This window comes from Taeniopygia guttata, chromosome 10 (assembly GCF_048771995.1).
Source record: "Taeniopygia guttata chromosome 10, bTaeGut7.mat, whole genome shotgun sequence".
Classification (NCBI taxonomy): Eukaryota; Metazoa; Chordata; class Aves; order Passeriformes; family Estrildidae; genus Taeniopygia; species Taeniopygia guttata.
Genome location: NC_133035.1, coordinates 14,639,652 through 14,654,357, shown reverse-complemented (window position 1 = coordinate 14,654,357; position 14,706 = coordinate 14,639,652). Strand labels below are relative to the sequence as shown.

The 14,706-nt window shown below is 43.3% G+C and overlaps 1 protein-coding gene and 2 long non-coding RNA genes across 3 annotated transcripts in view; 1 reads left to right on the top strand and 2 right to left on the bottom strand.

Moving 5' to 3' along the window:
• The window catches only part of SLCO3A1 (solute carrier organic anion transporter family member 3A1), a 137,734-nt gene extending 137,031 nt beyond the window's left edge, over window positions 1–703 (bottom strand). The window contains exon 1 of the mRNA XM_030281055.4: window positions 17–703. Within this exon, the coding sequence (XP_030136915.2) occupies window positions 17–688 (672 nt within the window). The 5' untranslated portion in view covers window positions 689–703. The remainder of the gene's footprint in view (window positions 1–16) is intronic.
• The window catches only part of LOC140684822 (uncharacterized), a 40,428-nt gene that overhangs the window by 1,231 nt on the left and 24,491 nt on the right, over window positions 1–14,706 (top strand). The window lies entirely within an intron of this gene.
• On the bottom strand, window positions 6,352–10,416 carry LOC140684788 (uncharacterized). The gene is made up of 2 exons (XR_012057595.1): window positions 10,294–10,416; window positions 6,352–7,543 (listed from the first exon to the last, which is right to left on the bottom strand). It is a non-coding gene; the product is annotated as an uncharacterized lncRNA (long non-coding RNA).

The window sequence follows — 14,706 nt, the reverse complement described above, 5'->3', positions numbered from 1 at the left end:
GGCCGGCCGCACTCACCAGGTAGGCTCCCACCGTGCCCTGAGCCAGCATCAGGGCGCACTCGGACACCAGGAAGAGCTGGATGCTGGAGAAGCAGGAGACCTTCCTCCGCCGCCTGCGCTGCCGCGGCGCTCCGGCCCCCGGGAGCTCGCTGCCGCCGCCGCCGCCCGCCGAGCCCCGCTTCCCCGGCATCCTCCCGGGCACCGCCGCTCCGCCGCCGCGGGATGGCGGGCCCCGCGGCTGCTCCGCGCCTTCGTCCTCCGCCTCCTCCTCCTCCTCCTCCTCCTCGGGGTGCCAATCACAGCGGCAACCCGCGGCTGCCTCTCCGCCCGCGGGCTGCTGCCATGGCCAGCTCGCCGCCGCCTCCGCCGCCGCCTCCTCGCTTCTCCCCTCCCCTCGCCCGGCCGCGCTCCCTCTCTCCGCCGGCTCCGCGCAGGCCGAATCCGCGTCCCCGCCGGCGAGGGGCGGGGAAGGCGAGGGGCTGGGGCTGGGGCCGGGGCTGGCGGAGGCTCGGCGGCGGGCGGGGCGGCCCCGTCCCGGGCTGCGGGCACCGTGAGGGCAGCGGCCGCGGTGCTCGCCCCGCGCCCCGGGCAGCGCGGCGGCCCCGCCGCGGGAGCGGGCGGCGATGCTCCCGCACGGCGCCGGCAGCCGCGGCTCTGCCCGCAGGTGGAGGGCAGGATGCCCCCTCATCCGCCCGGCCGGTCCTGCCGGCGGGTGTCCCCTGCTCCCCTCGGTTCGAGGGGCCCCGTTACAAAGGGAAACGGAGGCCCCGCAGGAATTAAACGCGAGAAGGAATGAGCGGCTGGAGGTGACGCGCTGCCATGTGCGCCAGCCTTGCCATGCTTGTGCCCCCCGCACCTGCCTGCCGCGGTGCCCTTCGTGGTCAGCCCCACCTCGAGTTCTTATTTCAAGAGATATCTTCTCTTAAAAACCACTAATCGTCACTTCTACGATTACAGATCACATTCCTTGTCAGCGTAATTGCAAAACCTGATCTGTTTCACTCTTCAGATGCACTTTTCTTGTTCATTTCTGGATCCACACTGGGGGCTGCTGTTCTACTTCCTTGTGTTATTAAACTCCAAGTTATAGGGAACTTTAAATCCATGATTCATTTAGTACTGGGGTGCCCATGGCCTTTGAGAGGAAGAATTTTTTTGTGGAAATATAGGTTACATTTTTCAGAAATACCCCGTGATTTGCATCATTCATTTCAAAGGTAGTTGAGGCCTTGAAGCTCCTGAACACCTCAGAAGATAAATTTGAAAATGGAACTTAGGACCATTCTAATTTATAAAGCATAAACCAGTCAGCACCAGGAAGTCAACAGAACTGATTTTTTGAATGAACTCTTTTGATCCCATACTCTTTTTGAGTTTGTTCTCCCAAAATCTTATCCCCACTTGGGGGCTTTTTATTTCGGCCTATTACTACATGAGTAACCTTATTAAACACGATGCTGAAAATCTGAGCAGCATCTTCAGCCAGGCTGGTGAATCTTTACTGAGACCAGCTGGTGCACATTGCAGAACTGCAAACCACTGCTGGAAAGAAAATAGAGAGACCTGGCACACTCAGTTGCTGCCCTTCGCTCATCAGCTGCCAACAAGTCCCTCCCATGCTGAACTTTGTCTTGCCACAGCTTTTCCAGCAGGTCTGTGCCACATCAACAGGAGTCAATAGTCTGGTCCACCTCAGGAACACAGTCTCCAATATTAATGGCCTGAGGCATCGTTATCAAGTAATTAGTGAGGAGAACAGTCTGGTGCTTGTAGATGAGTGGTCTTAATTTTAATGAGATACAGATCAGTCCTCCAGACACTGCAAGGCTCACAAGATGCACATTAGAAGCTACCCGAGGCCTCAGCTGCCACGGTTTTTGCATGAGGCCATGAGAAACTGGCTTTTCCATACAGGTTTCTGCCAGTTCATAAGGTGTTTGTTTTCCATCCTGAAAAAACTGGTTCTTCCACCAAAGAAACCCCAAAAAAGGCAAGTATTCTGGAAATCTCTTTAGACAGCAAAAGTGCTTATCTCCTTCCTAAAATGTTTATTTAGGCACCTGTTCTCTAAAAATCCTGAAGCTGGGAAGCTTGCAAGGTCTCTATCTCTAGATGGGTAAATTCACAGACTAATTCAATTAGTGTGGCTAGACAGATGCTTTGCTCCAGGTGGATGCTGTAGTGCGTGATAAACAGGATGGACAAGCTCACAGACTTTTAAATAGGTGAAACCAGAGTAGTGTCTCTTAAAATACTTGAACATACAGAGTTATGCTAGGGGAAGTCTTAAAATTTCCTGAAAAAAACCTCCACCCAACAATACACAATTGAGTACAACCAATACACATTTTTGGGGCATGCTAGTCTTTCCAGACATCTTTTGGCTGCTCTAGGTTAGATACTAAAGACAGCAAAGCTCTGAAAACTCATCTAACTCACTGAGTATATAGCTGGAGGCAGAAGTAAACTTCTGCACATGCTACTGCCGTTACCAATATTCAAGTTGATGCTTTAAAGCTCTTGAGAATATACATATATATAAAATATATGCAAATGACATCATGTGTCTTGATCACATCTTAGACATCCTGTTGGAAGAGTTTGTCCAGGCTGATACACTGCTTGTCTTTCACAAGGAAAACAGCTGCTAGAAAAAATTGACTCTAATACTAATTATCTGAAACATCTGGTTGCTTGGTTTATTGCAGCAGAATATAATTTTCAGTTCAGTTTCTCTCCAGAAGAGACAGAATGCCTTGATTTTTTTTTCTCTTATTTATGTTGTATAGTCACACTTATTTCCTCTAAAAAATTCCTCCTGCGTTGCTGTGCTGAAAGAACGAGTGAGGGTCTTGCATCCACTTGAAGTAGATTGGTAAACCTGAGTTTGTTTTTGCCACCTCTAAATAGACCAACAGACTTCCTGAGAGATCTCAGTAGAATGCTTCAGGGATGGACGAGTGACCTGGTTGGATTTAATAGTTAATTATTGCTATACCCAAACAGCTTTTCTGGCCTAAATTGACTCAGCTTTAACTACTAATGTGTGGAATACTAATGCTCTTGGATTATCATTAGCCTAGAATGAAAAATGACTCTATAGCTAGAATAGTCCCTTCTCCTCAGGGCTCAGCAGTTTGGCCAACACAGTTCTCAGCTGTTTCCACATCCAAAGCAAGCATTTCCCCCACAGTAATTTCTGCTAAAGCATCTTGCAGATACCTTGTCAGGTTTTCATAAACACTGTGACATTCACTGCCGGCAGGCAGCGTGCTGCCCTAGATAAGGGTGGGCACTCCAATCTTAAACAAGCCAGCTCTCCTGAGACCATCTCATTACACCTTGTCTCTGGACATCTCCTTCCTTCTGGGCTTGTGTCAACATTCACCTCTGGGTAACCTCAGCAGGCAGAGTTTTCTTAGTCCGTCACCACGCTGAAACAATTTCTGCTTTAGTTCACTTTTCCCCCTTCCTGTTCATGGTTAATATTACTCCAAATTAGCTGTGTAATTGTGTGGCTTGATACTAGGCAGGCATAACTTTTTTGATCCGTGTGTGGAGTCATTGCCTGTGGTATATGGGGGTGTGTGGCACTGAAGAACTGAGAGAGAGCTGTGCAGGGTGAGGACCTTAGTGAAGTACTTGACTGGTATCTTATCCTTCAAGGGGCAAAAGTGCAAACTGAAAATCTAAGCTTGACCATCAGCAGTGTGGGTAACAGGAGAAGGAGCAGGAGAGGATGATTTCCCTTCAGCAGAGCTGGTGGAAACCACTCCTGTGAAATGTGCCAAAGCAAGCAGCTGAGCTGTATCATTAGGCATCTCTACAATTGCCATTGGAATCAAATTCCCAAACCTTCCAGACATATTTTACAGTCCAGAGAACTAATGTGTGCCTCACCCAGTACAGCCCCTCTGGAGCACTGTACCTATTCCTGCTGAGGATGTAGCAGGGAAAACCAAGAACAGGTGCTAAGAGAAAATGATGGTCTTACAGAAGACCTGTGATATATATCAAGAAACACCACCAAAGCAGTGCTGCAACCATAACTGTTGACTTCTGCCTCCAAAACTTCTCTGGATATTCTTTAGAGGTGTGGGAATCCAGAGCTTCCCTCTGGCTGCCCGGGAAGGTCTGGGACCCCCCTGGACAGAGCCCCCAGAGACACTGGCTGTGATCTCTGTCCATGGAAAAGAGTTTTCAATCTCACAGGATGAATTACAAGCTCTGAGTGTTTGATATGAGTAATAATTAAATGTCGCACGGGTGCAAAAGTAAAATTTTAGGTTTCTAGATTAGGGGTTCAAAGGGGACAAGATGGAGGAAATTGGGGGTGTCTTGTCCTTTTTCACCTTCTTCATGCCCTCCATGTTTCACTGTGGTGTTGGCATTTTTCTGTTGGTTCAGGCTGGGGACACACTGTTCAACGTAGGTGACAGATATTGGCACGTTATTGTAAATCCAGCACAGGTAGTTTCTGGTATTTAATGTTTGTAACATCCCACTGAGGGCAGAGCCCCACACGCTGCCCTGCAGGACAGAGCTGCGGCAGGGCAGCAGAACATGTTAGAGATAAACAGAATAAACAACCCTGAAACCAGCACAGATGAATTATGGCTCCTTCTTTGGCAGCGGGGCTGAAAGACAGAGACTTTCTGCAATCCCAGAATCATCAATACCTCAAATTCCACCATAGAGGGTGACTGCACTTCACTGCTCTCCTTTCCCCTGCTGCAGGTCAGCTATTGCAGCCTGACACTCCCCCAAGGGTCTGCATCCTCACCCCTCCCCATGGCTATGCTTTCAGATGGCGTTTGTGCAGTGCTGGAGCTGCTCTCCTGCCCCGTGGGCCTGGGTGCCAGCCCGCCTGTAAATCGCTGCTAATCTGAGATAATTGCGAGGGCGACTGAGGAACATCATGGTGAGAGCTGCCCCGAGGCATGCTTGCCTCGGTCTGCCGGGTTGGCACTTGTTCTGCCCCTTGCTCTGGCAGAGAAGATGCTCTCACCTGGCTGTGAGGATGTCACTGCATTAGGGACAGGAAATAATGTCCCTGAGAGGTTTGCATTCTGCTCCGTTCAAAATCCCACCAGTGAGGTTAAAAATCAGGCACAGCTGCCTCAGATACCAGTCTCAGACTACACCCATTTGGGTTTCCTTCCAGGACAGTGTATCCATGTTCGGGCCAGTTTTCATTTGCTTTAAGCCATTTGGATGAAAGGAGAGCTCATCTGCTGCCAAAACAGATTTGCATGTATCATAAATCATATCCCCTTGGCACCAGATCTGCACCCCTGGCTGGTCCTGCCTGGTGCATTTGTCTGAGGGAAGGCTTACATATTGAGACAATAAGGAATAACTTCAGATATGTTCAAAGTACAAGGAAGAAAATGTAAATAAATATGAGATCCCAGGGCTTTGGCCAAGAGGCTTTTCCTTGGGATGGCTTTAAATTATGTTTTGTGATTCTCTGGTGCAAAACCCTGTGGAGCAGCTGGCACAGGAGGGAGGAGACAGGAAGGGATTTTAATCACTGCTGTAGAATGGGGGTATAAGTGTGCCCATCAGCCAAGGGTGCATGGCAGTAAGGAGAACTGAGACTGGGGCAGCTTGTGGACATATCAGCAGCTGTCATTTCCAAGATACCATGACACTAACAGTTTTAAAGCAATATCTTTCTATAAACACTTCTGACTTTACTGCCTTGCTATTTTGAGACCTGCTGGAGACTTGGACTCATTAAAAAGGTATTTCCTTCAGACAAGCAGATTAGATAGCTGTTCCTTCCCCCACATGATGAAAGGATGGAGAACACTCACTGAAGCTAAAAAAATGCAGAAAATTAGGACACATTAGTTTAACAAGAGGTCAAGGCTCACCTTGAAATCTCCACCTATGAAAATAGTTGAAAAAGAGAGTAGATTCTAAATGCAAGAATTGGGTGTCCTGTCTACAATCCACATTGCATAAACCTGGCTCCTAAGCTCTAATTACTGTTTCCCAAATAAATGAGACTTGGATCTGAAGGCAGCTGAGTAATCTCCAGTGCCACTGACTCCGTGAGACCTGAGGGCATGCGACACTTTTACAGCAGAACTAGGCACCCAGCAGGATCATGGTCTAAATGGAAATCCAAATGACTTTTGAATTAAAGCAATGTCATTTAGCAAACACAGTATAATTGTGGAGTACCTGCAAATATTGACATCAGCCTAACGCCTCATTTAGTAGGAAAGTTAATTTGCAGTATCAGAAAATGAAAAGTAAATTACTGGACAATGGACTGCTGCTTTCCTGACTATTAATCAGCATCTCATAAAGCAATGCATGTCCAAACTGTAAGTCAATATACAATAAAAATATTTAATTTCTTTATTGTAAGGATGAGACCTTGAAACTCATAATTCTAAAAGATAATTTTATTTAGTCAAAAAAAGTAATGTCATCTATATTTTATACATTGGTATACATTTGTGAAACAACCAAGATATTCACAGTAGTAACACATTATTACAAATGTTCTGCTTTCCTGTCACTGCCACACTCTGAAAAATATTCTTGGCCAGACCTGTCCATGGCTGATGATGCAGCAGAAGGCAATGTTCCCTGGAGTCTGCAAGAATTCATCTTCCACGTGGTGGAGTAACAGGAGGAGTGATGGTGACATCTTTTGTGTAGGAAGTCACACCAAGCTCTGACACAGTCACAGTTGCTGGTGACACATGGACACTTCTGCCCAACTCTGAGCATTAATATTAGTGGGTCAGCCCAAAGTTCATTGCTGTGATTTCATTTTGACCCCTTACTTTGGTGTTTTATTGTACTAGTTGGACACTAATTTGCTCCTACGTGTCCACATTGTGAGTAACTTCCTTTAACAGCAAAATGTAGCAGAGCTTTTCTATGAAGGTTTGTGAAGTGCTTTGGATCAAGGGAGCTATAAACACTGTGTAAGAAAGTGGAGTCCTACCCAGACACTGAACAGTTGTGCCCTGACACTTCTTGCTAGATAATGACTTTAGGGACTCAGTACTTGTAAATCAGACTGTCCCCTTAATAAAGAAGTTGTTTACAGTGATGCTCAGTGGCATCTTGAAATCCAGCCATGGGTGCATGGGCTGACTTCCCCTGGAGTCTTTTATTTACTGTCCATGACCACATTCTTAGTGGATCTTGCAGCTTGGCATGAATACTTTCAATCAAACACTGCTTGCTTTCAGCTCAGTCATATGTTTTTATCAAGACATAATGTAGAGCAATGTATTTGTCTCACGGTACTAGTTCCTGGGTTTATTGAAATGATTGTTCTGTCTCTTTGCAGAATAGATTTTATTAACATCTCTGAGCTGGTAAAAACCTGGCTTAGGGCTTTTCTGGATTAGCCATTTCTTGCCAATGGAAGAGAGTTTTCTGTGTGATTTTGTGGTGAATCTGTAGTACCAGGGTCTCTCCAACACACACTGTAGTCCCAGATGAAGTCAGCCACTGTGAAGGGTATTCCATCTCTCAGGCTGAGTTAAGGTGTTCATGGCAGACTGGGAAGCTGAATAATTGTAGATGATAATTAAAATAGTGACCTATGCTGTCCATGAAAGAATCAAGGCAACCAGCAAACACAAAGTAGGACAGTACAGATAGAAAAGGGAGGAACTTCATTGATAGCATTGTAATGTGGAACAACTCCTCAAAACAAAACCAGCTCTCATAAACCAGCCCTTTATTGTCTCTTTTTTTTTTTTTTTTTTTTGGCCAGAACTGAGTTCTCTCACCTCAACTCATGCATCACCTCAACTGATGCATGACCCCAGTTCAATTCAATAGTTCATCTTAGGAGCAGCTAACAATATTGTTGGGTGTTACTGTATATACTTATGTAATTTCAGTTGGGTGAGCCTGATGTAAAAGAACACCCTTTTGTCACCTTAGCTATCCCTATGCCTCTGGGTGCCATAAGGTCAGTCAGAATATGCTTTGGCTGGACACATAACCCTGAGTTGAGCTGTAATCTTTTAAGTTCATGTTGATAACTAACAATGCCCCTTTGAAAAATGTCAGCAATATGAGTATATAGTGAGCATTTTGGCCAAAAATAAATGTTTTTCTTTTGTCTCGGACTCTAATATCTTGCTATAATTGAGTTTCAGCATTCTTGACAACATTTGGCCATCAAAGGTTTGCACACAGACTAATAGAAGCAAGTAGGAACTTCAAGAATGGAATTGATTTTTTTAAAAACTTATTTTATTGGGGGTTTAGTGGTTTATTCTGCTTTATTGGTTCAAGCTTTTAGAATTATGAGAATCCCTAAATTATTTCATGTCTATGTGAAAATGAAATGTTTATAACAGACTCTTGTAGTATGTAATGTCACAAATTGATATTTAAGGCAATGGTCATCTGATATAAAGACTCAGCTGTGAGGGGAGCCTTTACTGCAGTCACTGCAGAAGACCTTGCAGAGCATTCCTGAGGTCTGCAGGCAACTTTTATCCAAAGAGCACCAGAGTCTTGCTGCATCTTTCATCCCTGTGGTCCTAGAGGCTGAAGTTCCCCGTATGAAGGATCCTTATGTTTGGTATGAAGGAGTGTGATATCTCTGAAGCAATGATAGAAATGCAATGATAGAAATGCAGGACCCAGGAATGCAGGGGAGAGAGGAGTTGTTGACCTCACTGGAACTTAGCTAAGCCAGTGAAAGATAAAGGGAATTCACTTGCTCTTGGCCTGACCTCCAACGTGAAAACAGGGCAGTGCAATGGGTGGTCAAAGAATAAAACCAAGTTATTTGAAACTGCCTCAGTAAGGCAGCAAAAAGTTGCTCTACTTGACCTTGAAATAAGCAAAGCCTCAAAGGAAAAAAATGTCCAATTCATTTGCTTACTGTGAAGCAAACAGAGCCCATATTTTGGTTGACATAACAGAACAAGTCTCCTGTAAAAAAAAGTCAGGCAAAGGAAGGTGTCATTAAAGGAGATTTGTGAGCTTGTTATCTTGATGCTAATTCTAGAGTGCTCAATAAGCATGGAGAAAATGGAGCAACAAGGAGAGGCAAAGCCTGACAGGTTCTTAACAGCGTTACATTCCTGCTCCACTTTTCATTGCTATTTTAAAAAGAAAATAATTGGGTTACAGGAAATATCCTGAAAGCTCTCACATGAATGGTTGCTTTTTGGGTAGAGTGGCTTGCAGGTGAGCCCTCAGCAGGTATTTTTCATTGAGAAAAAGATACAATTTCTATCTCCTACATTTTTGGCGTGTGAAGGGCTGTCCATAAGCCAAAAATGGCATTCTGCTAATGCTGAGGGTGCAGTAGTGGAGGTTTGGATGCTAATTATTATCTCACATCAGAGAATGGGATGGCTAGTTCAAATGGATTAAAAAATATATAATAATTTAAATGTCCTTCCCCTCTAGATCAAGAAACTAACTTCAGCCTTTTATACTTATGGTGGAACATCAAGAGATGGGATTCACTCAAATTGTTGCCACTAAAATTGTTTATCTTCCCAGAGAAGACCATATGCACTTATCCAGGAAAGTTACAGACAGGACCTAATCTAGAGAAAGAAGTGACTTTGAGACATTGTTTTCAGAGATATTTCCTAGAGCTGTGTGGGATCTGGTGCCATAAAGACACCACAACCTGTATGGACACCACAAGGATGGGAGCTGATTCCCACTGCCTAACAACAAACACTTGAAACTATCATTCAGGATCTGGCTTTGCACCTACACCTTAGCTCCCTTTCTGACTTCCAAAGGCTCTTTTCTGAGAGAAACATCCTAACTGTCAATTATGAGGGATATGTTTGGCTGCATAATTAGAATGAAGGACAGTTGTTCAGAAGGCAACTATTATTTTTATTTTTTCTATGGTAATATAAAACTCTCCTGTGAATCAATCATAAACGTCTCTCCCATGATTTATGACCAGTATGTGAAAACTGAGAGATGACTTGAATGCATATTTTGTTATAAATTATTTCATTGAGTTTTTGTCCCAAATGCAATATTTTACTATTATTCATAGTCTGTGCATGTCACATTGAAGCAAAATGGAGCATGGCACTTTAGGACAACCACTGTACTCAACAAAACTTCCTTACATAACTTCCTCCATGTGGATGTGTATCATTAATCTTTTGACAAGAAGGATCTTGATTCTTTCCTTTTGTACAAAATTAAAAATGCCTTTCTGGGACAGAGAACTGAAGTAGTACATATACTGAGAGGATGAGAATCAAAGTTTCTATAAAAAGATACCTTTTTAAATATTCAGCTCTATTGACTTACCTAAGTTGCAGCAGTGCCCACCTGTTCTGTTGAGGACTGAAGTTCTGGAGTTGCTGCTTTCTCCTGAACAAAGGCTCAGTCTCAGCTCTCCTCTACGTGGAGATTGTTCTACCACATGCACAAGATAATGATTATTCAAGAGAGTGATTGTCACTCCAGTCTTTCCATTGTATCAACATGCCTTTTCTCAATCAAGCTGAACAGACCCTCCATGAACTATTAATGTTGTTTGCTTGAGAAAAGCTCATTACTAGAGCTGATCAAGAGAGATGCTTCAACCATAATAAATACATGTATTTCTGTGAAACTCAGCTTTTTAATGTAATTTTTAAATTAAAACCAGTATGCTTTGATTACTGGATTTTCTATTAGAATTCTCCTTTCAGTAAGTAAAAATTACAATGACAATTTTAATGCTTTTATCTATAGTTTTCTCTCTGTTTCTCTTGGAAGGTCAATAAAAGTGTAAAAATGTGTCCATTTTACGTTTCAAAATGAAAATAGAGACTTCAACATATCTTTCAAATTGCTTTCTCTATCTTGATTATTTGGCCATCATAATGTATCTTAAATCTCCTGTGCTATGAATTAGCCTGATACCAACGACACTACCACAGTTTTCACATCCTTCTGAGCTTTTTGTGGGTTTAGGTTTCCTAATAGGAGCATTAGAGGGACACTTTTACATGCTGTCTGTGATTTATGAGTAGGTTTTATTTGTGGGGAGATTAAATTGTGGTAGGTTGGGTCTGTTTGGGTTTCCTCGATAGCCTCTGATTAGTTTTAATACAGGTAACCCTCACAGTAAATCAAGTGTCTCAGCTGATCTACAACAAAATGAAGCTGTGACTCATTACCTGGTAGAGGAGCCTTTCCTCAGTCTGTAACTCATTAAACTGAGGGAGTTATTTACGACCATCCTCGCAGCCACCCTAGCTGATGGTGTCATTTAGGAAACTTGGATGATCCATATGGAATGTGAAATATTTGATGGTTCGTAGATAACTCATTAAGGTCTGAGCAAACTCAAAGTGTGCTTTCCCGAGGAAAGCTCATCTGGGTGATGAATGTGGCCATCACTGGGCTCCTGGGGTCTCCTGGAAGCACAAAGAATGTCCCCTGCCTTTGCCCAAGGTTGATGTACATAAGGTTTTCTTGGAAACTTAACTCTGTGACCTACAAAGTTGTAATAAAGGATTTTTTTCCCCAAGTCAAGCATGTGAGTCCTGCAGAAACAGCACAAGAACAGACTCCAAGCTGGAGCTGTCAGGAGCATTGTTGAAAGAGAAAACTTCTTGAGCTTGGAAGCATGGCTAATGCAAGCCTGAGGGCATGCAGGGCTTGACACTGCCCAGTGCTTGCAGTGCATCTGAACCCGGCCTCAGGACTGGATTTACAGCAGCAGTGGGGTCAGTTTATCATCTCTCTGTTATTCAGTATCTGCAATATATTTCTTTATGCTTCTTTCTTTCTGTCACGCTTTGGTGTCTGTGCTAATGAAGTATCAGTGCTCACAATCACTCCATGAATTCATTCACCATCATGTCATTCTTGAAAACTCATGGCTGCACCATCATATTTACACTTCAGCAGCAGCACCAACCCCAGATCCCTGTGTCCACCAGCCAGCTGGCCCCCCTCTCCTGAGCAATCATGCAGCCATTCCAGGAGGATCCTGGCCATCCTCTTTGAAATATGTTTTATTGTCCCTTGGACACCAGTCTGTCACTTGGATGGCAAGCAGTCTGAGACAAGGGCTGCACTCATGCTTTCTGGTAAGTGACTAATGCACGGGGGAGGCAGAGGGGGATATTAAATAATAATGACAATAATAGTACATCTGATAGAGTTCTGGTCTACTTTAGCACTAAATGGAAAGCTGAAAGCCTCCCTATGGATCTTTTCCATCTCCTGCACCAATGGTTGTAACAGATGCATCAGTTTGAATTTATGACTTGCATGACAAATAAGACTGATACATGTGTTTAGAAAATCTGTGCCCAACTGGCATGTTTTGATTAGCTGCAAATGATGACACTGCCATATCTGTAATGCAGCTTATAAAAGGCATAGATGTAGTCCACTTTTTAGTTGGATCAAGACAACATAGATCTGTAAATGTGATGTCTTTCCTTTACCTCCAACTTTATGAAAACCTTATGAAATAAAAATAAAAGCAATGAACTTTCTTCTCTGATTTTAAAAATACCTACAAACAACAAATAATTAGTAAAACCCAAAAGAGGAATGAGGAAACACTGAAGATGAAAACCCCTGATCCATTTAAGCACAGATGAAACGATTTGACAATGTACTGGAAAGGAATATTAAACAGACACAAGCTATTAATTTTAACTGAGGCAGCCTGGGAGCTTGAGTAGCACCTGAGATTCAGGTTAACTCTTCTTCACAGTGGGGAGGATCTCACTACCAATCAAAGCTTCTTACTCTTCTTGAAGGATGTTGATACTGCTCATATAATAACTGCAAAATGTTTTGGACAAGTGATAATGTTTATAGAAGGGAAGGATAGTTTGGAAGGTGGAAAGGGTTCAAAGATTACAAGGAAGGCTAGCAAATAGCAAAATTTGCATGGAAAAATATTGATCCATTTCACTTATTTCTTACAGGGAGAGCACATTGAGGGGTGAGACTGGTCTCAATGAAAAATAGTTTCTGCTATCAGAGTCTCTCATGGGAGCAGAGACCTTCCAGCTCATAGGTCAGCTGTTTATTCTGCAAACTCCCTGTTGGCTGGGCTCTCCTGGCCATGTTTAATGTCTGTCTGCCCCCAGAGTGTTTGAGTATCTTCCATCTTGAGCATAACAAAGCTTTTACAGGACTTTACAATGTCACTGGCTCATCCCTCATTTTGAGGTTCAAATTCTGCTCAATGCTTTTGGAGGGGAATGAGGTTGCTGGGAAAAGCTGAGCAAGCAGTTAATGTGAGGAATTTCAGCCTTGATACCTCTGTTCTGAGCACTCCTTCATCTAAAACAAAGCATCTACTTCCTCTCAGCTGCCTATGCAGCCAACTTTTTGTCCTTGTCCTTAAAAAAAAACCAAAAACCCCACAACATTAAACTGTACAACAAATCACTATACTTGTCCACTGGGAACAGTAAATGCTACTCTACTCATACCTTACATCTTCAACAATCCTATTTCCAGTGCTAGAAATAATGATGTGAATACCTCCATATCAGCATTTTCTATCATGATTAAGGCTATGCCAGTCACCATAAAGGTCACCATATGATAGACTACAGACCACAGGCCCCCACAAGCCACTGTGACTAACACATTAAATATTGGATTGCAGTTTGGTCAAGTGACTAGTGTGCTATGAGAAATGAAATCAATACTCACCCTGGTGAGGAATGATAGAAAGGAGCATTCATCGTCAGCCACGTTCAGATGGCTGTGAGTCTGGAATGCCATATTTTCATGTTTATAACCTAGATGTTGTGTTAAAAATTGCCCTGAAACTCAGCAGTAGTGGCAACACGGAGCACTTATTCCTTCAAGCCTTTCTTCAGCTTTATCAATGTCCTCGATTTTTGAAGCAGCAGCCTCCTCTGTGGAGGTCTTGACCCATCCTGCCCCAGCCATGAGGGAGGGACCTCTTCTGCCAGGCACCAATTCCAACAGAACAAACTATACTATGGAAGATTCAGCTTTTTCTGCCAGGGAAAAAATACACCCAACAGGACTGTTGTAGCTGTTTCAAGGGGATTGTATTCTTTCCCTCACGAGAGAAATATTCCAGGTACAGCAAGATGCATTTTAATGACTTGCACATCCTGTGGAACAAAAGCCTTTATTCCCCAACCTTTCTCCTTTCCCAGTCTTCTCCATTTTTAACACACTCATTACAATTATTATTTTATTATTCTGGATAGCATTATTAGTATATTTTATTTCCTTTCACTTATTAGATTGTTCTTTTCTCAGCCCACAAGCTTTACCTTTTTTCGATCTTCTTCCCAATCCTGATGGGGCTAGACCATAATACCATGTTGCATTTTGTTGAATTGGAATTAAACAGAGATGTTTCTAGAGGAAAGGTTGATGTCTCAATATCTTCTCTATTTGGTCTTCAAAGAAGGTTCGATTTTATTCTTCTACATTTTTTTTTTGTTTCAAAGGTGCACCAGTTGAGCATACAAAGAGTGTTTCAGATTAATATTATCTGTTTACAACAGGCTGGTCTTGAGTTCAGAATCATCACTGTTTAAAAAGCATTGAAGTTGTAGTAATGAGTATTGGACTGTGTTTTATGTGCAACCTTCTGGTCTTGAAAGCAAAACGAAGTGCTTCACCTCTTTTAGCATGTCTGCTCCTTGCATATCTATTTTCCAGGTCAGTCTTAAAAGCAGCTGTTTTTTTACAAGAGCAAATCCAATATTGAAG